Raw genomic sequence first — 24,880 nt, forward strand, 5'->3', positions numbered from 1 at the left:
ATTATGCACACTTAATTATCATGCGCACTGCTGAGGTGAAACGGCTGAGGAGGATTACATAACTCCTCTGCATTCTGCTGCTGTCTCGTGTGTGGCCTCCAGACAGTCGAGTACAAGGACATCATCTTTAGGGTCCTTGTGCTTTAGTGTATCACTTCATTTTATTGGAGCTATGAAAGGAGTTTTGCCTTGAGTAATATGTTGAATTGATAAAACATGTTTTGTAACAGCTCACAAATAAATTTGATGTATCTTGTCAGATGTCTGCAAATGTTTCCATTAATTCTTTTAGAATAAGCTGGTTTTACCTGACTTTGTTTTAGTCTTTATTACCACAAAATTAGAAAAATAAATAACCTTTATGAACACTGCAGTAGATTATGGACTCATCTCAAATACAAGAGAATTTGCCTTTTTTCATGTTACTGTTTCCAAAGTAAAGTTGCTACTGCTTCATTAAATTTTATCTTTGTGATTCCTGTTTCCTTGGTTTAAAGAGAAAAGGCTTTTCTTTCTTGCATCATTGATTATTCTTTCATGTGACCTGCGTTAGACTTCAATTCATGACCTTCCGCATCTAGAGGAGCCAACTGAGGTGGTCCGGATATCTGATACAAATGCCTCCCTGTGGAACTCTTACATGCAAGACTAGCTAGGAGAAGACTCCGGGGAAGACCGAGGGCTCACTGGGATGATAATATCTCCCGGATGGCCATGGATCGACTTGGGATTCCACAGTATGAGTTGTCAAGTGTGGCTTGAGAAAGTGACATTTGGGCCTTATTACTAAGACTGTTTCCCCCATGACCTAGTCTTGTATAAGCAGTGGAAAATGTATTTTTAGATGCAATTTTAACAACTGACGTACCCTGTTAGATAGTCATAGTCACACAGTAGATTAGGTAGAGCAAAGAAAAAGAAAATGAAGCATTTCCAAGATTGTGATTCTAGTGTTAGAACACTTGCAACACTTCAGGGGGATACATCATGATAGTCTGCCTCACATAAGACAAGTAGCATCATAATTTCCAGCTGCAAGATCAATTGAGCTTAACCTGATGAGGTTTTATAAAGTAATTGCTCAAAAATGATTTTTTTTTTTTTTTTTGCGAATGCTTTATATTGTTTTGTTTCTGCTAAATGTATCCAAAATTTAGACTTTCCTGCAACCTTTTAGTATTGCTTATTTTTTTATCATTTGCTTAGATAAAAAGATGTTACAGTTGAATTGAACAAAGATCAACCAATCAGTAATGAAAATGATTATGCTATTAGTATAGGACCTGTTTTCCCACAACATTGTAAAGTAATAAGTGGCTTGAAAAAATGGATGAATAGATTAAAACTTTTTTATTTTATAGCTCATGCATTTTTTAGCTGATAGTTTATTTTTAAATATTAAGTATTTCTTACTATTCATTTATAACTGTCTATAGGCTTCTTGCTTAATTGTTGCAGAAAAAATTGATACATACAAGGGTAAATCAAAAAGTAAGGGCATTTTAAAAAATATGCAGTAACTGCAACATACTGAAGCTCACGCAATACGAAATGTTAACAATGACTTGTGTTTAGTTTGAACACACAGTGCAGGACTCTGCTATTAGTCTAGATGATGCCAATGTCAAATGTACTTGGATGCATCTTTGCAGAATTGCACCATAGTTGAACAGCACACTGTAGGGAAATAGAGCAATCTGCAGAAATTCACTGAAGGATGTTGGCTCAGTACGAAAGTGAAAACAGTGTGACTCCATAAAATGTTTATGAGTTTATGAATGGGTGTTTGTGGGGGTTTTAAAGCGGGAAGAACAAGTGTAACCATCAAAGCTCCAAACAACATTGTGCCCACAAACTCACATTGACATGGCTTACCTGTATACCTTCTAATTGTGTGTTTTAAAACTACCTATATGCTATCGTGAATGTGTTGTATTGCTTCATTTTCTATTGTGGTTGCTGCGTGATTTTGAAATTACCATTATTTTTTAATTTACCTTTGTAAATTTTATTTAAAAAATCTAATTGCTTAAATATACAGTACATGATTACTGAGATCAAATTTACTCATAAATGACTTGCTTTGGTGGTGCACAAACAAAGCCTTACTTATCTGTCTTCTCTAGGATTTCTTTCAAACTATTTATTTTTGGCCTTGTGAAATGTGTGGCTTTGTGTTTTCCTAGCTTATTCAATGTAAGCACTGAGACATCTGATCTTTAAATTGTCTTTTCCATTTGATGATTTGTTCTGGAAATTCAAACTGGACAGAAGCATACTGATCAAGGCCATGCTTCTCACAATCTTGCATTGAAAGCCCAGATCCATTGCCAAATTTATCTTAGCTGTTCTTAATGGCATGCTGTGGTTTCTGAGACATCCTTGTGCTTCATGTTTGGAGACACGAAAGATAGTAACTGATATGTTTGACTGGGTCTCTTTCAAGATTTGCCTCCTGTCTCGCCCAGTTTCAGAGAGTTGTGTGGCTTCTGACTACTTCATTTCAGTTATTTGTTTTAATGTCCTTTCATATTTTCAAATGGCCAACAGAAAATTTAGAAGTCTTCTCTTATTTTGTGAGAAGCAGAAACAAGACTGGTGCTTAATTTCTGCTTTTTTCAGAAAATGTTCATTTTTTTTTTCTTCACAGTTGTGAGAATGTGAAGTAGCATAGAATCTCACACTACAGGAAGCACTGAACATGACCACGATAAGAATGTAAATTGTGGGTATATATTTCATACATGGAAGTTTTGTAAACTGACCATTGTAACGTTTTGAAAACTTGCTTAATTTTTGCCTGGATAGTTTCCCAATATAAGCCCATTACACGGTCTAGTACAACTGAGCTTTAACATTACTATTCCCTAGAGGTTTAAGTTTGGTTTTGGGGAAATAGTCCTATTTCATTTTCAGTCTCAGGAATTGATGTGCTGTTAATTCTCATGTCGCTGTAAATATGTCTGTTGTATCCATGTCCTGTTTCATGCATCACTCATGGGATACAGTGACTCTGCAGATAGCATTACTGCTTCATAACTCACAGGTTGTAATTAGAAGCTAAAGCAGCAATGATGTGCCTTTAAAGTAGGTACCTTGAAAATGCAAGATACCTGAGGACAATAGTTTGGGCCTGAGTGTGTAAATACATGTGTCAGTTGTTTACTGATAGCATGTAATGAAAAACATAAGAGGAATGATTTGACGTTAATGGGCAAAACATTTTCATTCAACAGATTTAATCTTCTCTTTTTTGCTAATGGTACTTTTTAGATATTGTTTTTTACATTTGGTTAAAGCTGAAAAGTTAGGGTATTGAATATTTCTTAAGAATAAGAGCATTTGAGCTAATTTTATTCTTAGGTTCCACTAGAGTAAAGACTTTACATTATGCTTTATTTTTGTTTTTAATTTTTTTAACCATATATTAAGGTTCAACAGCACACACGTTGTGTGGTACTTAATTTTCAGGCCCAGTCAGTGCAGAATGTGTGTGTTGTTCCTGTGTGTATGTGTCTTTACTCCAAGTACTCCCAAATGACAAAGTTGTGCGTTGATTAGCAACTCTAAATTGGTCTGGTTACTAGTGGTGCAACGGATCAAAAAACTCACAGTTCGGATCGGACCACAGTTTTAAATCACGGATTGGATCAATTTTCGGATCAGCAAAAAAAAAAAAACAAGACAAATTTAACTCTCCATTTATTTAGTTAAGTGTTTTTTGCCCATTAAAAAACGTTCAACTCAAGACTCATTCCACTCAATTACTGTATATAAATACAAATTAAGTTGAATATAGGGCATGATTACTATTTCCTTTAACGTGGACACAATAAAAAAACAACTTTAAATGCAACTTAAGACATCATTGCTTCTTACTTTGAACATGGAGAGAGAAATAAAGGCTATCTTATGTTCACATCATCAAAAAAGAAGAAAGAAAGCAAAGCAGACCTGAGCTTATAATTTCAATTTTTTTTTCAAAAACATGAGGATGTCTACATTTTCTGGGAAAAGTGTAGATCTCTTCGCTGTAACTATGTCCCCTGCTGTTGAGAACACCCTCTCACTAGGCACTGAAGTGCCAGGCACAGCAAGATAGTGTCTTGCCATTGTGGCAAGGTGAGGGTATTTACATTTGTTGCTTTTCCACCAAGTCAGTGGATCACCGTCGACTGGAATGCCACTTGCTGCCTCATAGGATACCACCTCCTCTTTGATGGTGTCAGCAAAAGCCTTGTTGCCCATGTTCTTCTGTGCAAAGGTCTCGCCAAAAAGCTCCGCCATTGCCGACTTCTTTAGAGGAGGAGATGTGTCTGCTCCTGTTGGTGCTGCATATTGACGCTGCAGGGAAAGTTACATTATTGATTAAAACTTTTTTTTTTTCCATAGACATTAAAATGTGGCAATAACTTAATAAATAACTTCATCCATCCATCCATTTTCCAACCCGCTGAATCCGAGCACAGGGTCACGGGGGTCTGCTGGAGCCAATCCCAGCCAACACAGGGCACAAGGCAGGAACCAATCCCGAGCAGGGTGCCAACCCATCGCAGGACACACTCAAACACACCCACACACCAAGCACACACTAGGGCCAATTTAGAATCGTCAGTCCACCTAACCTGCATGTCTTTGGACTGTGGGAGGAAACTGAAGCGCCCAGCGGAAACCCACGCTGGCACGGGGAGAACATGCAAACTCCACGCAGGGAGGACCCGGGAAGCAAATAAAAATAGCGAATTAAATAAAAAGCGAATTAAATAACTTAATAAACTTAACTAAAAACATTATCATAAAAAATATATAATTTCAAAGTATTTATTTTCTTTACCTCTTCACAGTCTTCAGTGCAAAGACTGCTCACGCTCTCAGTAGTGAGATCCACTGTATGTCCTCCGGCGTAGGGCAAGGTCTAGGTGAGACAGCGACTTGAACCTTGGATCAAGTGCAGTAGATCTGTGATGGCAGTCCTGTAGGGTTGGTGGTGAAGTGTATCTGGGCTTCAGATCCTCATTAATGGCAGTCTTGACATCTCTTGTGATGGTGCTGGTCTTCCTCACTTGGGACCATGGATTGTAGGATCCTTGTTTTCCGAGGCAGGATCATGGACATAGATGGTGCAGTTTCAGTGCTCAACAGAGTTGTAACCATTTTGAGTGGTTTGAGCAGCTGGAGGACCTCCTCTGCCATTTTAACATCATCATCAGACAAGGTGCAGATGTCTCTGGCATTTTTCTTCAGGGTTTTGTCTGTTAGTGCAGAGTATATAGCTGCCTGCTGCTTAAGATAACGCTCCAACATATCATAAATGGAGTTCCACCTTGTGACATCATGTATGAGCCTATGAGTAGGCAGCTATAGCATTTTTTGCTTGGTCTTAAGCACATGAGCAGCTGTTGATCTTCGGTGGAAGTAGGAAACCACCTTCCTGATCCTCCCAAGGAGGCGGTCCATCTTACACACTTTCATTCCCTTTTGGGATGCTAAATTAATTGCATGTGCAAAGCACCCTATCTGTGGTCCCAGTCCTGCTTCATTCACTGCATTTATTTGGTTTTTGGCATTATTTGTTGTGACTAGGATATTAGTATTGGGCCTCTCTATCCTCCACTCTGCCACTGCTTCCGTCAATACGTGTGCCAGGTTTGTGCCAGTGTGACTCTCATAGAGGGGGCGTGTCTGCAGTACAGGGCTTTGTATCTCCCACTCTGCTGTGATGTAATGGGCGGTCACGGTCACATAGCTTTCTGTTGCCCTGGAGGTCCACCCGTCTGTAGTTAGGGCCACAGAAGATCCCTGGGACAGTTCAGCCATAACTTTTGACTTTTCCTGATCATACATACTTGGGACGATATTGTCACTGAAGTGAGTGTGCAACGGAATATCATAGCGTGGCTCAAGCACGTGTATCATATGTTTAAACCCTTTGTTTTGCACAACAGAATATGACCTCATGTCTGCAGCAATAAACACCCCAATAGCTTTTGTAATAACTTTAGCCCAGTCTGATTGGGCAGCAAAGGGCTGCTTAAATGCCACAGATATTTTTGGTTGTTGCACAGCCATCATCTTGGGTCCTGTCACATCAGGGTGGTGTCGTTTTAAGTGAGTGGCCATGCCCGACGTGTTGCCAGTCTCATAGGGCTTCCTCGTGCCACACAGTCGACAAACTGTTCTGGTTTTATCCACCACCCTTTTCCCATCAACATATTTAACAGGGAAGCCAAAATCCTCCCACACATGAGACTTAAATGATGCTGGAGGTTTGTCGAGCTCCTCTGCTTGAACTGCTACCGCTGGCCATGACCACGCGTATGAAGCGGCAAACCGGACAAAAGTCGAGCGAAAATGCACGAGAGAGGTTGAGTTAGTGTGCGAGAGAGAGAGTTAGTGCGCGAGAGAGAGTGCGTGAGAAATGTTTAATTGCAGTTCAGTGCGCAAGAGAGAGATAGAGTTAGTGCGCGAGAGAGTGCGTGAGAGACACACGCACAATACAGTAGAACTTTTTTTTTCTCGGATCTTTGGATCGCGTGCGTACCGAACCATGGACAGAAATCAGTTCGGATCACGGATCAACAGTGATCCGTTGTTGCACCACTACTGGTTACCTTATCTATAGCTGGTTAGGGCCCCTCCTGACCCTAGAAAGTATAAATGGAGTTAATAAATGGATGGTTTGATTTAGTTAAATTTCAATACAGTATGATTTGAGAACTTTTTATATTAATTTATTTTCTTTGTCTGTGACCTCGCAACTTGCCCAAAACCCATTGAATTTGTGTTGTGCCTAAGTCCGAAGCAACTTTTAACCAGTTTTTAAACTGTAAACGTGATAATTATATTTGATCAAAATAAATCACAGTAAAGCATTGAGTAAGTGATGTTAACTAAGAGTAAAAATTACAAAGGAGAGTGACCAGCAGATTATCAAACTCCTTACATAAACACACACCTAGGCTAACATTTGCATTTCCTACTGCAGAAAATTATAAAACACCCAAATATCAAATTCTCTAATTGTCAAACAGGTGTCGTTTTCCCTCTTAAATATGGAATATTTTGCCGCTAGTAGATACTCTCATGGTTTGGTGCTTTTTTTTTTTTCTCTTTCTCATATCCGACTTTAATATCCTGTCCCATCCAATATTACTCGATAGGAAAATTTAGCGTCTTAAGTCATTGTCGCACTACACAAGTTTTCCAGTGATTTTCAGTTGAAGCCTTTATTTACCAAATCTTAAGAAAAATCACAGCAAGTTGTCAACAGTAACTTTTGTCCATTACCAGTTTTATAGTGTGACCTCCGTTGGGGACTCAAGTTAGTGCACTCAGTGACTTGCCAACTGGAAATCTTACTATTATTTTGTCATAAATTGTAAGATAGGCCCTTTAGTCTGCAAGAATTAACACCCAGTGGGCACTTAACTGGAAGCACAATGGATTCAATGCCCAACCAAAAGTGGAACAGGAAAGAGACATGGTGTTAAAAACTGTGCAAACTGAGGGGGGAGGTTAATTAAACTCACCAGCACAAATGTCTGTCTCATTTTTCATATGTTCATACCACAACAGGAGGGTATAATAAAAAAACAAGTTTGACCTATTCTGGTGTGCTCCACATTGATTGGTTTCCAAAATAAGGGAACATTGCTGTACTTTTCAGGACCCAGTTTAAGCTTTGGGACTGTGAGAAATCATGTGATTAATTTACAGCACAGAAGTTGTTGTATGCTCTTATGTAAGTGCAGGACTTTGAAACACTTTTTTTCCTGAGATGTAATAAAAGCTACTCATCATTTATTACCTTACTATACACTATATGTGGACGAGGTGTAGTATCCAAATGTTAAAGGTAAAGTGTCAATAAAGAAATATTTTTATGTCTAATATTAGTGGGGTGAAATTGATATTATTGGCATTTCTGTTCTTTCCTCCACTCAGTACCTGATGCTCCGTTCAGTGTAAAAACATGACTTGGTAGTTTTAGAAAAATTTTGCCTTACTTATGACCCCATAATATAAATCTGTCCTAGGAAAGGTTTTTAACAAATTCTATTTTCTGTAGATTGTCCTTTGAGAATAAACTGTGAGCATTATTAAAGAATGCAGATGTGTTGCTTACTGCACTTTCCTTCCCATTTTGTACCTAGTCATTTATGTTTGGTTTGGTGTTCTCTCAAATATTAGTGATAGTTATTAATGCTAGTCTCTTGGAAACTGTATAGTAATAATACAGTTGTTTTGTCTTTTAATGCATCTTATTAACCTATTACATTTTGGCTTTTCTTTATTAATGTTTCTGGATCTGTATTTAATGAAAGGTTACTGGTGCAAAGAAGAAAAAAGCATGGGGGCATTTTTTGTTGGATTTCTTGTCTTTACATTTTTGTAAATTATATATATATATATATATATACATTATTACTGTTTATTTTAATTTTCTTCCCCCTGTGTATTCTAAATCCATTATGTGTTTTTTTTTAAAGGAAGATTTGTTATATATTCATCTGGCTTTTTTTTTTTTTTTTAATTACTTATCCAGGACAGGGTCATGGGGCAGTGTCAGTCTATCCCAACAAGTACTGGGTGTAGGGCAGAGATAGTACTTGGACAGGGTGTCAGTCCACCTCAAGATGAAAACACGCATACATGGGTAAATTTAACAATGGCAATTTTTCTACCCTGCATAACTGACATGCAGTAATGAAGATACTATATATAAATGTTTTGAATAAATGCATTTTAATTGTGTTAATTCTACCAGCTAATGAGAATGTAGCCATGGTTAGCTGTTGACATCATAATTGATGATAACTTCTATCAAAAGCTGCCACTTCATACTTCTAGCTAGCCTGAGTGATATGCTCATGCAACCCCCATGCAGTAAGGTGGTCTAGTCAGAGTACACCATTAAATATAGAGGAGCCAAGAGGTAGCCAGTCTGAACTGTGATGCTGAGAGCCTTGCTACTTATCAGGCTTGATATGCCAACTGAAAGTGTCAGTTTAAATAGACATTAAAAAGCATTATGCATTACATACTCTAGCACAACAGGAATCATGAACAGCCCTTAAGAGTGTCAAAAAACCTTTTAAATTATCTGTAGTGAAAAATATAATAATGTAAGCTTACCAGCAGGCAGTCTGTGAGGGTTCATCTTGCGTGCCCATGTATGCACTAACTGTTTTGTTTAAGCATTGTGCCCTGGCAAGTACAAGCATAGATATGACAGAACTTGGCAGAAAGACACTTTACTATGTATTAGTATTTCAGTTTCAAATAATCTTTTGGTCTGCGTTGTCATTTTGTGCATGGATACTTGATATTAGGTATCTGTTTCTTATTCAGTTTTGATCTGAGACATAATATTGCACAGTCTGTGCTTGTATTCTGAGTGAGGATAGGCTGCCAAGGGAATTGCTTTTCCTTTCCAAAAGCGATGATAGCTGTGGTTAGAGAGAGGGAGATCAATCAGAGTTGCGGTGGATTTTAAAAGAGGCCTTGCCAGTATAAGGAGAACTTGTTGACTCTGCAGTCAGCTCAAGGTAGGTTCTTTAGGCACTTCTAAAGGCCAAGCAAGACTCCTTATTTTTCATCAGGGTAAGAGCCCCTTAGATTAAGATTGTTAGTGATACAAAGGGGCTTTTGTGCGTCTTCCAGCATTTCCCATGGATGTGTTTTTTTGTAATTGAGTTTCATTTTTAATTAAATCATTTTTCACTCTAAATAATTTTTATATCATGAAATGTGTAAAATGTTAAGGAATTGTTTGTCATAAAAACACTTTTTTTTTCCTACATTTGCTACTGTTTTATTGACTTTCACCGATACTTTTGGTCCAGGTCAGTTCCAACTATTTAGCAGGTCTGCCACCTTCGCAAGTGACTTGTGACTTTTTGATGGTAGCTGTGGGATTTGAACCTAAGCCTTCTGAGAGCTTGGACACTGAAACAAATTTTGCAGTAAAAATTTAAGATTGATTTTACCCAATACTTGACATCATGATATTATTTATATTTAGCATGAATAGTAGCAATCTGCCAATATTTTATGTTTTTGTCATTATTACTTCTTTCAGTCTCTGAAGTAGCAAGCTAGTCCAGCTTTGTTTCTGATTAAAGTCTGCTCAACAGAACCTCTCATTTCATTTTAAACTGATTTTACAAATAGCTGTAATTTATATAAACCAGGGGTGCCCACACTTTTTTGGCTTGCAAGCTACTTTTAAAATGACCAGGTTGAAATGATCTACCTACATTAAAAATGCTATATATATATATATATATATATATATATATATATATATATATATATATATATATAATATAGATAGACACATACTGAGTATACTTTATACATAAAATGTATGTTGTCATACCTTGCATAACTGAATAACGTTTATGGCACAATAACAATTCAATACATTTATGATCACTACAGTATTTGGATTTAATAATCGTCATGTGAGAAAAGGCTGACTCGCATAAATAAGTAGAGCCGAATAATGCAGTCAGGGAGCTTTTGAATTCAGCCAAGTGAAAAATGACGGCTGTCCGATTAACTGCGATTTTAGTTTCCTTTCTTTTCTCTTTCTCAGATCGCTTTTTGGAAGGATGTCAGTTTCATGGTTTTTATGAACAGTTCAAAAGTGCCTTTCCACATTTTCCTTCTTTGGAATAGCAATGATAGATTGACAGATCAGACAAACACACTTTGATTGTGACTTTGTGAGAAAAAAAATCCTCTTCCAATTCCACATCCAGCCCATACCCTCCCCAAACAATTTTTTTTTTAATCCCTTCTTTAGTCAATATAAATTGGAAAGCTAACTAGATCACAGCTGGAGTTTTGCAGTAGCTTGCGTGCTTGATCATGAGTGCAGGATGACCAGTGTGCTAGAAGAGAAGAGATCTCAGACTGGCCGCCCTGTATGTCAAACAAGTGGCAAATGCAATAGGGAGGGTATATGATAGACTAATGTTTAAAAGAAAATTTTTTTGAATGCAACGTGATATACCTGCACTACCTTTGCAATCTACTGGTCAATCGCGATTGACGCATTGGACACCACTGATATATATAAACAATAAACATTTAAAAAAACAATCTTGCCCTAGTGTTTTATTTGTGAAAAAACTGTTAAAATAGTGCCATTCATACTGCATTGTAACACTCTTATCAATTATAGTTTACTTTCCCAGTTTTATGCATAACTTTGTGACTAAAAAAAGAATAAATAAGAACTCACAAGTTCATATTAAAGAGAGTTTAAATACTGTATGATGAGCTATGTATTGCACATTGCCTTGTAAATTTTCTTTGTGATTACTCTTTAAGGTCCTTGGCCAAAATAATGAGAGAAAATGTTTATTGTACGCTGCAATCTGTTTTGTAACTCTAAAAAATACATTTGGTATGATTTTTTTCTGACTCAGTAATTGACTTGTTTTTAAGCTGTTTATATCCGCGGGATTGCATAACTGCTATATGTAACTGCTTTCCTTACACTGTAGACCAGGAGCCATCCTTGTGTGGGAGTTCAGAGTGCTGTGGTGGAGTGTGAAAAATTCCAGCAAACGTGACTGACCCACAAAACACTGCCTCTGGTTTAATGATCAGCTGATATGTCTCACCTGTCTATTTGTATTTTCAGCCTTTAGCAGTAGTAACCATTAACTTGTCAGAGTGGTAAAGAAAAAGCTCATAAAAATGTTCTACTCAGATACTACTTTTTCACAATGAAACACAATAAGAAAATAAAAAAGCTTTCAACATCTTCCTTTAAGTTTGAGAAGTAATTTTGCATGGCAAAATTATTCTTTTCATGCAGTTGGTCGCCTATTATTTGAAACTTTCTTGTAAGCAGTGAGTTTTTTTTCATGTTACACAATCAAAGTGTATATGCCATTTATTTGAACCTTTTTGTATTTATTTTTTGTTCAGCACACTTGACTATTCTATTTTATAGTTAGTCATATGCTAGTTATGCGCAAATGCATTCCATAATTCCGGAAGAAATATGTGTATTCAGAAGAATGTAATTGTTTTTGTTTTTTGTTTTTTTTAACTATTTAGTAATTCCTGTAGGTTTTAAACATTAAAAGCATTGCATTGGCAAGCACTGCTGCCTTATTGCTCTAGAGACTTTTGGATTTCCGGCTTGGTTACTTTCTGTGTGCAGTGTAAACAATCTTCTTTTGCCCTTTGAGTTTTATCATGGTGGTCCAGTTTTCTTCCACTTGGATTGAACATTCCAGGTAATGGACTGGTGTCTTTTACAAGGTGGCTTCCTGCTTTACATTGGATGCTTCTTTTCCATCTCCTAAGAAATTAGGCTTAGAAAATGGTACCTAGCGAATAAGCGAGTTACAAATAAAATATACTCATATGTTTTTACAGTCCATTCATTTACTACCTATGGTGTGCCATCATCATTTATTCAAATGGCACATTGGTTGTAGTGAGTGATAACAAACGTTAAGGATTTTTGACCCTTTGCACACTGCATTTCTGGTATACAAAGTTACTTCAGCAGTGCCAAAGGCCATTGTACAGAAAGTTAAAAGACAGACACCTAGTCTGCTTTCAATCACAGCCCCTCACAGTGTCCATATACACCAACTCATTCATTCCACTTCCTATCACCTACTCAGATTATGCAAAGATTCATTGGATAAGGATTGGAGAGTTTTGTTGTTTAATTCTTGTCCAAATCATTCTTCTAAAAATTAAACACATCATGCTTTTTCTTGAATACGTTGCCTTTTATAAGTAATTAAAGTTACATTTTAAAGTTTCGGTTTTACATTTTTACCACCAAAGTTTTTGTAAAGAACACAGACACATCTTGAAAGACCTTGGTGCCCTTGCATTAATTTTAAAAGATCCTTTTAAATTTTCAGTTATTACAAATATTTATTTCAATCTATACACCTAAACTGTGGCTTAACAATCTTTTATGCTGAAGTTTTAATTCAGAAATATGTATTTCTAACAAATACTAATTCAATTCAGATCAATTTACTTTTAATAGCACTCTTCAGTGAGTGCAGGCATAGAGTGCTATGACAAGTCCAAAAATAAATTTTACAAAGTACTAAATACAGGTAGACATTAAGACACAGATTTGTTTAATCACACAGGGAAACAAAGTGGTTTGAAACTGATTTAAGTTAAATGAAAACCAACAATATCTATCCTATTAATTAATTGCTAAAGGAGAGAAAAACACTCCATTTCAGCAGCATCCCTAAATATCACTCTAAATACCCTCTAAATATCACTCTTACTTAACAAATGAAGCTTGGAAGAAGCCTCTTGTATAATAGTAGGTCTGCTATAATTGTAAAAACTAAGACTCTGTAAGACTGTCAATCCTATATTTAGAAAGAAACAAGAGGCAGGTCATATGTATTCTCTGCCAGTAGACTATAACAGAACAATAAATGTAAGAATCACTTCAACGGACATTAAATCTAGAAAAATAAATAACATTTTAAGTTCAGAGTAAAAATAATTTCATTACAAATGCTACCCCACAGCCAAAAATATATGATTAAATCTGGTCTGGAATGTAAGATAGTAGTTAAGCAGATGGTAATAAACAAATTCAATTTGTTAGTGACATAGTTTAATACAGCTCCCCTTATGTTAAAACAAATTGGTCTCCTAAAATACCATTGTTTGGTTTTAAAGCAAGTTTAGCAGTCAATATTAGGTGTCAATTTAGGGACCAGAGCTACAAAAATTGCTATTTGGTAGATTTTCTATTTTAGCAAAAATTTTCCCCTTGGCAAAAAACTAAACAATATTTTTGTCTGCATGCTGAAACTCACGTTAACAATATGACAACAGAAGATTATTTCACTAGAAAAATATATTGATATGCATGGGTTGACTTCCTGGTGACACTTAAGGTTGAATGAGAAGCATAACAGGTTAGTGGAATTGTCCCGTTTCATGTGACTAATCTTGTGATTGTATTTCTAGCCATACATCAAGAAATTCTTAAAAATATTAGAATAGCAAGTCTTAGATAATTAAGATAATAGAACAGCATGAAATTTTTTTACAAATAATGTTATGAATTGTTTACTTAAGTCAAATTTTTAAGTTGTGTATTTGGAAAAGGTTGTTTTAAAAAGCAGCTACTAAAGGGTAAAAAAAAACAAAATTAGAAAAGAAAAAAGAACAAAAGAGTAATGATTTGGCTGTTTCCTTTTATCAGCTTCTTGGCAACCAAAATGTTATGTCCCTAACTTTTCAACATGTCAACATGAAATTAATGTTCACCTTTAACATGTTATATATAGTAGAATGGAATGGGGAAAATGCACTCATTTTAAGTAATAATATATGATGCACAGTTCAATTTTTCCACATTATTATTAATTAAAAAAGAGCAAAACCTGTACCTCCCCGCATTTAACAGCAGTCCATTCCAGCTGCCATTGGGCCAGGATATTGTCACACTGCTATACTATCCTGGAAGTGCACCCAGCAGAGGGCACAGTCACACACACAAATGGCAGTTTGGAATTGCTTATTTAACTCTTTGAGGGCTGAATATTTTTTCTAAAACATGCAGTTTTCCGAAAAGCACCCAAAGCAAGGATCTCACACATAAATCAACCTAAAATATCAGTTGCTGGGTGCTGTGGCCACCAGTTTACAGTCTCTTGTGGCTCGAAACCCTCACGGGTGGCATGACAGCTGGCAGGAATGCGTGGCAGGGTGGCTGCCAGGTTGCCTTCGCGTGACGGGAGCGGAGATGGCAGCAACAGTTGGTTTCAACGCAGTCTGGTTTGTACCTCGTGTCATTATGAGCGGCGGTCTTCAGCTACACAAACGTGTTGAGCACCACGATTAGCTGGAGGTTGATCAGTTGATGGTGGTACCTCACTTTCATTTTCAATCTCTATCTCCAGATCACTTGCATCAGAATCTGAGTCCGACGGGTCAGAGTCCAATTCAGCAATAATATACAAAATGTTATCCACGGAGTTTGCTTTGTGCATTCGCTTCGATCTCTCACCAGATGTCAATGCTATTTTTTTCGCCATTTGCTCTTCACTACTCCCGCAAATACATGGAAATCTCAGTCAAACCAACGAAGCCAACTTTCCTTCCAGCAAAGAGAGTCGAACTAAAATGTAATGGTGGGTTTTGTCACCGTTTGCAGTTGCTTTCTGCTCTCAACCTCTCCTGCTGACAAAAGTCGACATCCACCCTGAAAGAGTTAAATAATAGCATGCATTGGAAAATGCATAAGAAAAAAAATAACGAACATAATCTGAAAAGCAATGAAGTAAACGGTCTCGAAGTACACCAAACCTGAAGTAAAAAAACTTCATAATTAACACTTCTAACAATTCAGCTTCTTTTTTTTATTAAAATAATGTCATAACTGAATGATGGGCTCATGACTTGTGACTTTACTGAGCCCCATGGCATTTGATAATAAAGTTCTTGTGCTGGATCTTTAAGCCATATATACTGTCTCACAATTTATTTTTTTGTGGCAGCTTTGATTATCAAGGTCTTAAATATAGAGTGCTTTCTTCAGTCAATAAAATTAGTCCAATTATCATAGTCTGTAAGGTACAAGTGCTTGTATATATAAAAACAGGCCAAAGTTAAAGCCACTGTAATTGTGTTGCTTAAAAATCTAACTATATTTACAGTGCAAAATTAAAATTGAAACATTCTCGAAAGTATACTCTCTTCCCCTCTCTGGTAAAAGAAATTGCAGGATTATGCTTACAGTCTGAGTCATTGTTGAAACTCACATTATGGTACATACTGTAATTAGAAAGCATATGTGTTGTAAAGTGTACAGCTTGTATTTTGCACAATTTTATTTTTATCTGCTAAGGTATTGGTTTGTGTCTTCATAATATTTAACATGTTCACAAGTTAAAGTAAGTTTGCTATTTCAACAGGAAATAAATTTGGAATGGTTCCCTCGGATGCGTGCCATGTCTCTTGTATCAAATGAAGGTGACAGTGAACAAAATGAAATACGGATGCTACAGGAGAGGCTAGACATTACCGCAACACTGGTGGCACAGCTGTCTTCTCAACTTGCTGAACTGAAAGAGCAGGTATGGCAATTCAATTTGGTAGAAAGAAGGCAAACCCTATTACTGCTACTTAATGAATTTAAGATGATGCCACATTACGTCACTGGACTGTGTTTTCATTATTACCAATGTGCACTGGATCAGTAAGAATAGGAAGTCTGTATTTTGACTTTGGGATGCCATGAACGTCATACTGTATCAGCTATGACATCAGTAAGTTGTCTTTGCAGTTTATTTTTATGTTGCTAAATTTTTGTTGTGATTCATGACTAATAAAAAGAAAATATCTTGCAGCCTAGTGAATATAGAATGCACTGTTACAAGTTACATGGGTGAAACTGCTGTTGTGCTGTTAAAAAAAAAAAAAAGAAACACAGACTCATTCAAACCGCTGAAATCGAAGTTGATACATTGATCTTAAAAATATGGTTTAGTAAGCTGTATGGTGCAAAGAGCTTTTGTCTTTAACAGAACTGCACCAGATCACATTGACTGCTCTGTACAAATAACTTCTGCGTTTTTTCTTCATAACTTCTGAACTATGGTTTATATAATTAACTGCTGTGTACTGTTACTGTATTTTTTCAATAAATAGTTCAAGAAAAATAATATTTCTACTTTAATTTTGTTCACCTAAACTTTGTTCTTATAAAAAAGGGAATTTTTTTGTCTATTCTTATTTTCTTAAGCCACTGTAGTCACTCTACTGTATGCAGCGATCCTGGATTTAATTATAGCTTGTTTTTACCCAAGAACCACAGGTTTGGGACATATTTATAGTATTGTTTTCTAATTCCATTGTATGAATAAAGCAAACCAATACTGAACAGATACAGTGGAATGCAAAAGTTTGGGCAACCTTGATAATAGTCATTATTTTCCTGTATAAATCGTTGGTTGTTACGATAAAAAATGTCAGTTAAATATATCATATAGGAGACACACAGTGATATTTGAGAAGTGAAATGAAGTTTATTGGATTTACAGAAAGTGTGCAATAATTGTTCAAACAAAATCAGGCAGGTGCATAAATTTGGGCACCACAAAAAATAAATGAAATCAATATTTAGTAGATCCGCCTTTTGCAGAAATTACAGCCTCTAAACGCTTCCTGTAGGTTCCAATGAGAGTCTGGATTGTGGTTGAAGGTATTTTGGACCATTCCTCTTTACAAAACATCTCTAGTTCATTCAGGTTTGATGGCTTCCGAGCATGGACAGCTCTCTTTAACTCACACCACAGATTTTCAATTATATTCAGGTCTGGGGACTGAGATGGCCATTCCAGAACGTTGTACTTGTTCCTCTGCATGAATGCCTTAGTGGATTTTGAGCAGTGTTTGGTCGTTGTCTTGTTGAAAGATCCAGCCCGGCGCAGCTTCAGCTTTGTCACTGATTCCTGGACATTAGTCTCCAGAATCTGCTGATACTGAGTGGAATCCATGTGTCCCTCAACTTTGACAAGATTCCCAGTCCCTGCACTGGCCCCACAGCCCCACAGCATGATGGAACCACCACCATATTTTACTGTAGGTAGCAGGTGTTTTCTTGGAATGCTGTGTTCTTTTCCTCCATGCATAACGCCCTTGTTATGCCCAAATAACTCAATTTTAGTTTCATCAGTCCACAGCACCTTATTCCAAAATGAAGCTGGCTTGTCCAAATGTGGTTGAGCATACCTCAAGCGGCTCTGTTTGTGCTGTGGACGGAGAAAAGGCTTCCTCTGCATCACTTTCGCATACAGCATCTCCTTGTGTAAAGTCGCGAATGGTTGAGCGATGCACAGTGACTCCAGCTGCTGCAAGATGATGTTGTAGGTCTTTGGTGCTGGTCTGTGGGTTGACTCTGACTGTTCTCACCATTCGTAAGCTTCTGTCTATCCGAAATCTTTCTTGGTCTGCCACTTCGAGCCTTAACTTGAACTGAGCCTGTGGTCTTCCATTTCCTCAATATGTTCCTAACTGTGGAAACAGACAGCTTAAATCTCTGGGACAGCTTTCTGTATCCTTCCCCTAAACCATGATGGTGAAAAATCTTTGTCTTCAGGTCATTTGAGAGTTGTTTTGTGACCCCCATGTTGCTACTCTTCAGAGAAAATTAAAGGAGGAAGGAAACTTACAATTGACCCCCTTAAATACTCTTTCTCATTATAGGATTCACCTGTGTATGTAGGTCAGGGGTCACTGAGCTTACCAAGCCAATTTGAGTTCCAATAATTAGTTCTAAAAGTTTTGGAATCAATAAAATGACAACGGTGCCCAAATTTATGCACCTGCCCGATTTTGTTTGAACAATTATTACACACTTTCTGTAAATCCAATAAACTTCATTTCACTTCTCAAATATCACTGTGTGTGTCTCCTATATGATATATTTAACTGACATTTTTTATCGTAACAACCAACGATTTATACAGGAAAATAATGACTATTAACAAGGTTGCCCAAACTTTTGCATCCCACTGTAAATACTGTACAAAGCAGCAGCTAACTTATGAGAAGGTAAAGAGCAAGAGAAGCCGTAAAGAGGAGGGAAGGACAAATGAACCCTGCTCAGTTGGGTAAAAAATATGAAAGACTTTCTTGGAAACCTGGACCTCAGTGAATGTAATTTTCTTAATATGGAGTCATTGCAAATATCTGCGTATATAAGGAATAACAAATTTACCTAAGAATATAATATGTTGCTATAACATGGGAAGAGAATAGGAAAATATAACCAAGGACACAAGCTTGGTGATCACATTAACACTGACAGATATTTTTCTATATTCACCATTTAAAACAGACAATATCCACACCTCAAAAAAGTAACCTCACTGATAATTAACAAAAACATTAGCTTACTTAAGCAAATGGTAAAATTTGTCAGCAAGACCAGAATTACACCTCTTAACATTTTGTTAAGCCATGTCATATAGTGAAAAATATGTTTGTAACGGTGAGTGCACCAGAACTGCCCCCACACTTCTGGTACCTCTTCCCTTACCTCCTGACCAATTGAATTAATTTAATTTAAGGTGTGGTTGTGGGAAGAAATGCAATGCAAGCACTAAGTGAGATATGATGAGTTTGCTTTACTTTTAGCTAAGGCACATTCATTGATTCATATAGAAAGGCAATGAAATAAAATCTAATATGCCTTTGTGTTAAGTTTCAAAATGGAGCAATTTTGCATGCTTTATTGAAAAGCAGGGGATTATTTAATCGATTTCTTTTTAATAATAACCCACAAAATTATTCCAAAATGTATGTGTTTTACACTTAGGATTTCATATAATATTGGTTTGGATAGTCTTCGATAGAGCTGAGATTTTCTTCAGGTGCTGTTTCTTTTCCTTGTGCTTTTGCTTTTTAATTGTATTTCACATTTGCTATATAAACAGACAATGGTCTTGGGCAAGCAATACACAGACCCAATTGGTAGGAAGTGAATATTTTGCCATACGGTGAACTTTTAAAAAATGATCCAAGAATGCTAGTGTGGATGAAAAATATTGAAGTAAAAAATGTATTTTCAAATGTATCCAGTGAGTTTGAGCAAGATTTCTCAAAAAGGGTTCAAAACATTTTCACACAAACAAATGAATTTTGTGCAAGTAGATGGTGAAAGATGTTGTGCACATAGCTTTTAGTTTACAATAAAATGTTTTTCAGTTTTGTATACCGTAGATCCCGTTATATAAGCCGAGAATTTCGTCCTAGATTTTTGGGTTGGAGATTGGGGGTCGGTTTATACAACGAGTATCGTTTCAGATTCAAGATTTCCAGCGCAGTGGCGGTTTTGCCGATGAATACGGAAGTAAATAATGACGAAACAACAGAGCCATCTTTCAGATGAAGAAGTAACTTTGCATGCCGGTACTTTAAATTAAATAAAGAATTTATTCAAAAAAGTGTTTTAGTTGTTGATTTTATGAATAAAATTTATAATAAATTATCGGGAAGTTTAAAATAAAAAGTTTGTTTTTTACGACCAGCATCTTGCGTTACGACAAACAACAGAGAGCGTTAGTAGCGTCAGTCGGAGCCCGGATACATGTGTTTGTGGATGTAATTTCGGTCATTGCAGTGATTTACCTATATATATAATTCATTAAGACCATGCAAGCAAGACACATAATTGCTAAGGAAGGAAGAGAAGGTAAAGAAAGCGATCACAATCGAAACGAAGATGGAAATTGTGTGGAAATATGAGAGTGCTGTTCATGTGACCGATCTCGCTAATATGTACAGCATGTCGAAATCCACCATCTCGACAATTTTACAAAGAAAAGATTTGCATAAGGAGGCTCCTTCTAAACAATAACCACCTTCCATTTCATTCTCCTCCTCCTCTCTTCCGGCAGCCCAAAGATGTCAAATTAAATAGTGAGTACAGTATGAAATTGTTGTTTCTAGAATAGAATGCATTTTATTGTCACTATACACATCTACAATGAGATTAAAAGCAGCTCCTTCAGTGCAGAAAAAAAGTTCTGTATAGGGCTTGTATGGTTGTTTTTTTAGCCTTAGCATAACGCCAGATCTGCGGCCCCGCTTCTGCTTTCTTTCCCTCCTCCGTCTGTGTCGTCTCCTAGACCCGACAACAATCCACGGAGAACCCGCTGGTCTCGCTATGTTGTCTGGGATGTTGTGCGTGTGATGAAAAACACTCGAAACAGATGTCTGGCTCTGGACACCGATGTCTATAAGGTTCTGACGGGTGTAGCGGATGTTCGCCGAACCGATTGTGGGTTTTTCTTTTTGATTTTTATTATAAATTTGCCTTGACCTCAAAAAAATGTTTTAGAGTTTTGGATTTTAAACAATCTTGTGATCATATCTGTTTTGGTGCTTGATACATCTTTAGTGATATTGAATGTAAATAATAATTTCCAGTGATGCCTATTGTTTTTCTTATGGACACCACCATCTGGAGGGGGTTTTGTTGGTAGTTGCTGGCAAAGTCAACCTGGAAGTAAGGTTGTGTGGTATACCAAAACTGAAATAGTATTGAAAACTCCAATTTTAAAATGGTATGACACCATCATAAGTTCTGTACCAGAAGTGATCATCTACAAATACTTGGTTCCTCCTTCCTCTTATTAACTAACCAGTTGGTTACTAATAATAGATACATGGATTAATAAAATGTAGAATTATATGTTTGGGTAGTTTAAGGCCTACTACATATTTTAGAGATACCCAACTGAAAGCAATCAGCTTATCAGCATCAGCTTTCATCATGTGATTCAGCTTAGAGTTCACTATGCCAGCTGTACCTTTAATCATTTCACACTTGGTGCCAGAACATACAGAATACAGTGTGACTCATAACAAGTTACTATAATGAACATTCTTCTTGAAGTCTAGATGATTTTTTTTTCTTTCCCTCCAGATGACAGAACAAAGGAAGAACAAGCAAAGGCTGGGTTTTCTTGGGTCAAACACTCCTCATGTGAATCACTACATCCCAGCAAAGTAACTCCAGGGACTACAAGCCTGACACTGGTCATCAGCATATTTACACAAAGTGATTTGGACCATTTTTTTTAGAAACATCTCTTAAGCACTGGAAGATGTCATTGCTCCTATAAAACAGATTTTCTGGATTATATTTTTTTCTGAAAGTTCTGTTTGTTATTTAGCACCTCATGCAGGTAATATTACCAAAAAAGCTTCTTCTAAGGTCCTCTAAGACACTTTATCCTTCTTTTTAACTGCATTTTTAATTCATTGTCAGTAGACCTTTTGATTACTTCTGTTGACATCCAGTTTACAACTGTTCAGTACTTTTTGTTTGCTATACTCTAAAAATGTAACTGCAGTAGAAAATATTCAACAGGATTGATAATGTCAAAGTAAGGCAAAGTTTGCCTTGGGATACTGAATGTATTAAGTTAATGTTCATGTAGCTTTTTGGACAAGAGTAAAAGCGCAGCTCGAAATCCTTCTTAGCTTGCAGTTAAAGAAAAAGTGACAATGTTTTATATCTGAAAATCCCAATCCTCATTTCTTTGTCAGTTTTTGACTCCTTCCTCCTGTGTGAGCTGTCTGCAGTGTGGTGATTAAGGGCCATTTAATTGACGTCAGCATTTTCAGGAGTCACAGTCGTAAGTTCTCTGAGCGCAGTAGCAACACAGAATATGTAGCTGGTAACCCAGCTAAAGGTCCCTCTGGTGGATTACTTAGCTTTGGGTGTTTATAAAGTCTCTGGACACTTCTTGAGAGAATGCGACAATACATGAAAGCATTTCCAGGGCTGCCATCGGGCAGCACCATGAAACCTGTAATTGTCCTACTATATCGTAATTTTAAAAAGGAGCACCATTCTATAACACCGATACACATTTGTAGCTGAATTTTTTACAGTCCAGTTTTACATTCACATTCAGTAGTTGTGATTATTGGAAAACCTAATATACTAGAAACTGCACACTTAAATCACTTAGGAATCCTAGGAGGTGTACTGCAAGTTTATTTACCCTTTTTGGAATGACTAGCAAAACAGTAAACATTGTACTTCATTGCAGGTAGAAAGTGTACGATAACTGTGATCCTCAAAGACTAGAGTGGTCAGAGAAATTTAAAAGGCACTTTCTGGATTTTATAAAATGAACTTCATTGGGCAAAGCAGAATTACAAGGGTTAAACTAACAACATATGTTGTTTCAAGGGAAACTGAAATAAATGTGATTGTGACGTGCCTAATGGTGACTCTGGGGAGCAGCTGCGATCAAAATATGTCTATCCTCTCACAATTACTGACTGGACTGGCACTCAAACTTATAGTCATGGATGTGTGCCTTATCTGAACCGAACGTGTAACCTACAAAAAGGGAGATGATCATTCTGTATGTTTTTAATATTTGCCAATTATTCGTATGTACTGTAAATTGTGTATTTTACAAGATGTGATAAATTTTAAGGCTTATTGCATTTGAAAACTGGGTAGTTAGAAATCCTCACAGTAGGAATAATATATGAAAAAAAAGGCCTATTGCTTTCACACAAATGTTTGTGTTCTTTTATTAAGAATTAACAATTCTTAGACCTATACACACTAGTAAACTAGTTAAAATTCAAATAACTATTATTTTGCAAAGAAAATTCTAGAGTATTTAATTTTACAGTCACCTATTCTTTTTAATTGTGTGGCTGATTCCATTGTTTTGCTTTTAGCAGTGCAGACTTCAGGTGGCTAAACTGAACATTTTCCCTTAGTTGCGGGAGTCCTTAAAAGGAGGCCACTTTATTAGACGTGTAAATGACAGACCTATATAACGTATGTACATCATTGGTGTGTGAGAGAGGAAGGGGGAGGTTCTTAATATGATCAGTGTGAGTGTGCTGTTAAGGTTTCTTAGTCAGTAGTTGCTGTGGACATTGTTTTAAAGATGCACGTAATTTAAGCTGTATGTTGACTTTGGACACACTAAAGTTCTCATGCTATTTTGTTGTAATTTTATGCAGTTTTTTTTTTTTTTTTCTTTTCTTGTATAAGCTGGTGTTCCAGTATGGTTGAATGGTTATCACTTTATTTTTCTTTTGTTTTCTGTTTTATTGTGTAATTTGCCAATCTATAAAGCAATGCCCTGGGTCGTCTAACTGGAAATAAAGTGTTAAAAGTTAAAGGCTCGCAAGTTGTGCTTGTGAATGCTGAGATTTCAGATGAAACTGCTAGATGATGCAGAGTAAATCCTTTCATTCCATCACATTTTGTCAGCATTCATCCTGGGAGTATCCATAATGCAGGCCTCAGAAAAAAGGAATTATTTCATCCCCAGGAATTAAATTGTTTATGATGATGCAAAATCCTCTTTGTGACTCCTTTGATATAATCGAAGATATCAAGGATAAATGTAAAGTTACATAAGATGAAGGTAGAATGCTATTCCTGTATCAGAAGCATTTCATTCCACACTCTTAAGAAGCTTGACACATGACACAGGCCGATGGGTTAGTGGAAAAGTTACCATTCTAGAGCAGTGCCACAGAAAACAGAGGCAAGACCAGTTATGGCCATGATTAGAAAGATTAGATTCCCCAGAAATTCTGAAGTTGAATCTATGGCTTATGGCCACTTGCTTTCCATAGCCAAAGACAAAAACCTGAGACTACTGATAATGAAATGAAGAGTCACCCAATCAACAGTAAAAGTTCTCAACTTTTCCAAGCAGACAAGCTGAATTATGTTCTGTGGGGCTTAAATAAAAGGGAAAGCATGCTGTGACAGTATCAAGTGCTTGAAGTGGAACCAAATTTCTGTAAGTACCACGTTTGTGCCGATAGAGTTTGATTGAAGACCATGTTTTTGTGTGTGCAGCAATCTCATTGTGCCCCTCTACACTGGTGCTGGCATACTCAATGCTGGGTCTAGGTTGGGTATATATCATCCTATGCTTGCCTTGTCAAAACCCAGCTCATTCTTGCATAGTGCATCTTCAGTTGCTTTGACTTCTTGTACTGGCAGACAATGCTTTCATCCATATTTGTCCATTTATCCCCAGCATGTTTGATGTTCCAGTCATGAGTATAAAATCAAGGCAACCAATTTTGAGAAAAATCCCTTGTATAATGACTTCAGTCCAGGCTCTAGATAGAACTAAAGAATGGGTAATCTATATTAACAAACACCTTTTTTTTACGTCCCACTAAATGATTTGAGTCCAGCAGACCCCTGTGACCCTGTAGTTAGGATATAGCGGGTTGAATAATGGATGGATGGATGGATGACCAGCTGCCATGGCTAGTAAAGTTGATCCACTCTTTGCAACAGAGGGTGGAGCACATCAAGGAAAGCTGATATTTCTTT

The 24,880-nt window shown here is 36.8% G+C and overlaps 1 protein-coding gene across 3 annotated transcripts in view; it reads left to right on the forward strand.

Moving 5' to 3' along the window:
- The window catches only part of itpr2 (inositol 1,4,5-trisphosphate receptor, type 2), a 583,413-nt gene extending 559,710 nt beyond the window's left edge, over nt 1–23,703 (forward strand). For all 3 annotated transcript variants that reach the window (XM_039761551.1, XM_039761550.1, XM_039761552.1), the window contains 2 exons: nt 15,945–16,106; nt 21,464–23,703. In XM_039761551.1, the coding sequence (XP_039617485.1) occupies nt 15,945–16,106; nt 21,464–21,550 (249 nt within the window). In that variant the 3' untranslated portion in view covers nt 21,551–23,703. The remainder of the gene's footprint in view (nt 1–15,944; nt 16,107–21,463) is intronic.
- The last annotated feature ends 1,177 nt before the right edge of the window (nt 23,704–24,880 follow it).

Source organism: Polypterus senegalus, chromosome 8 (genome assembly GCF_016835505.1).
Source record: "Polypterus senegalus isolate Bchr_013 chromosome 8, ASM1683550v1, whole genome shotgun sequence".
Classification (NCBI taxonomy): domain Eukaryota; kingdom Metazoa; phylum Chordata; class Cladistia; order Polypteriformes; family Polypteridae; genus Polypterus; species Polypterus senegalus.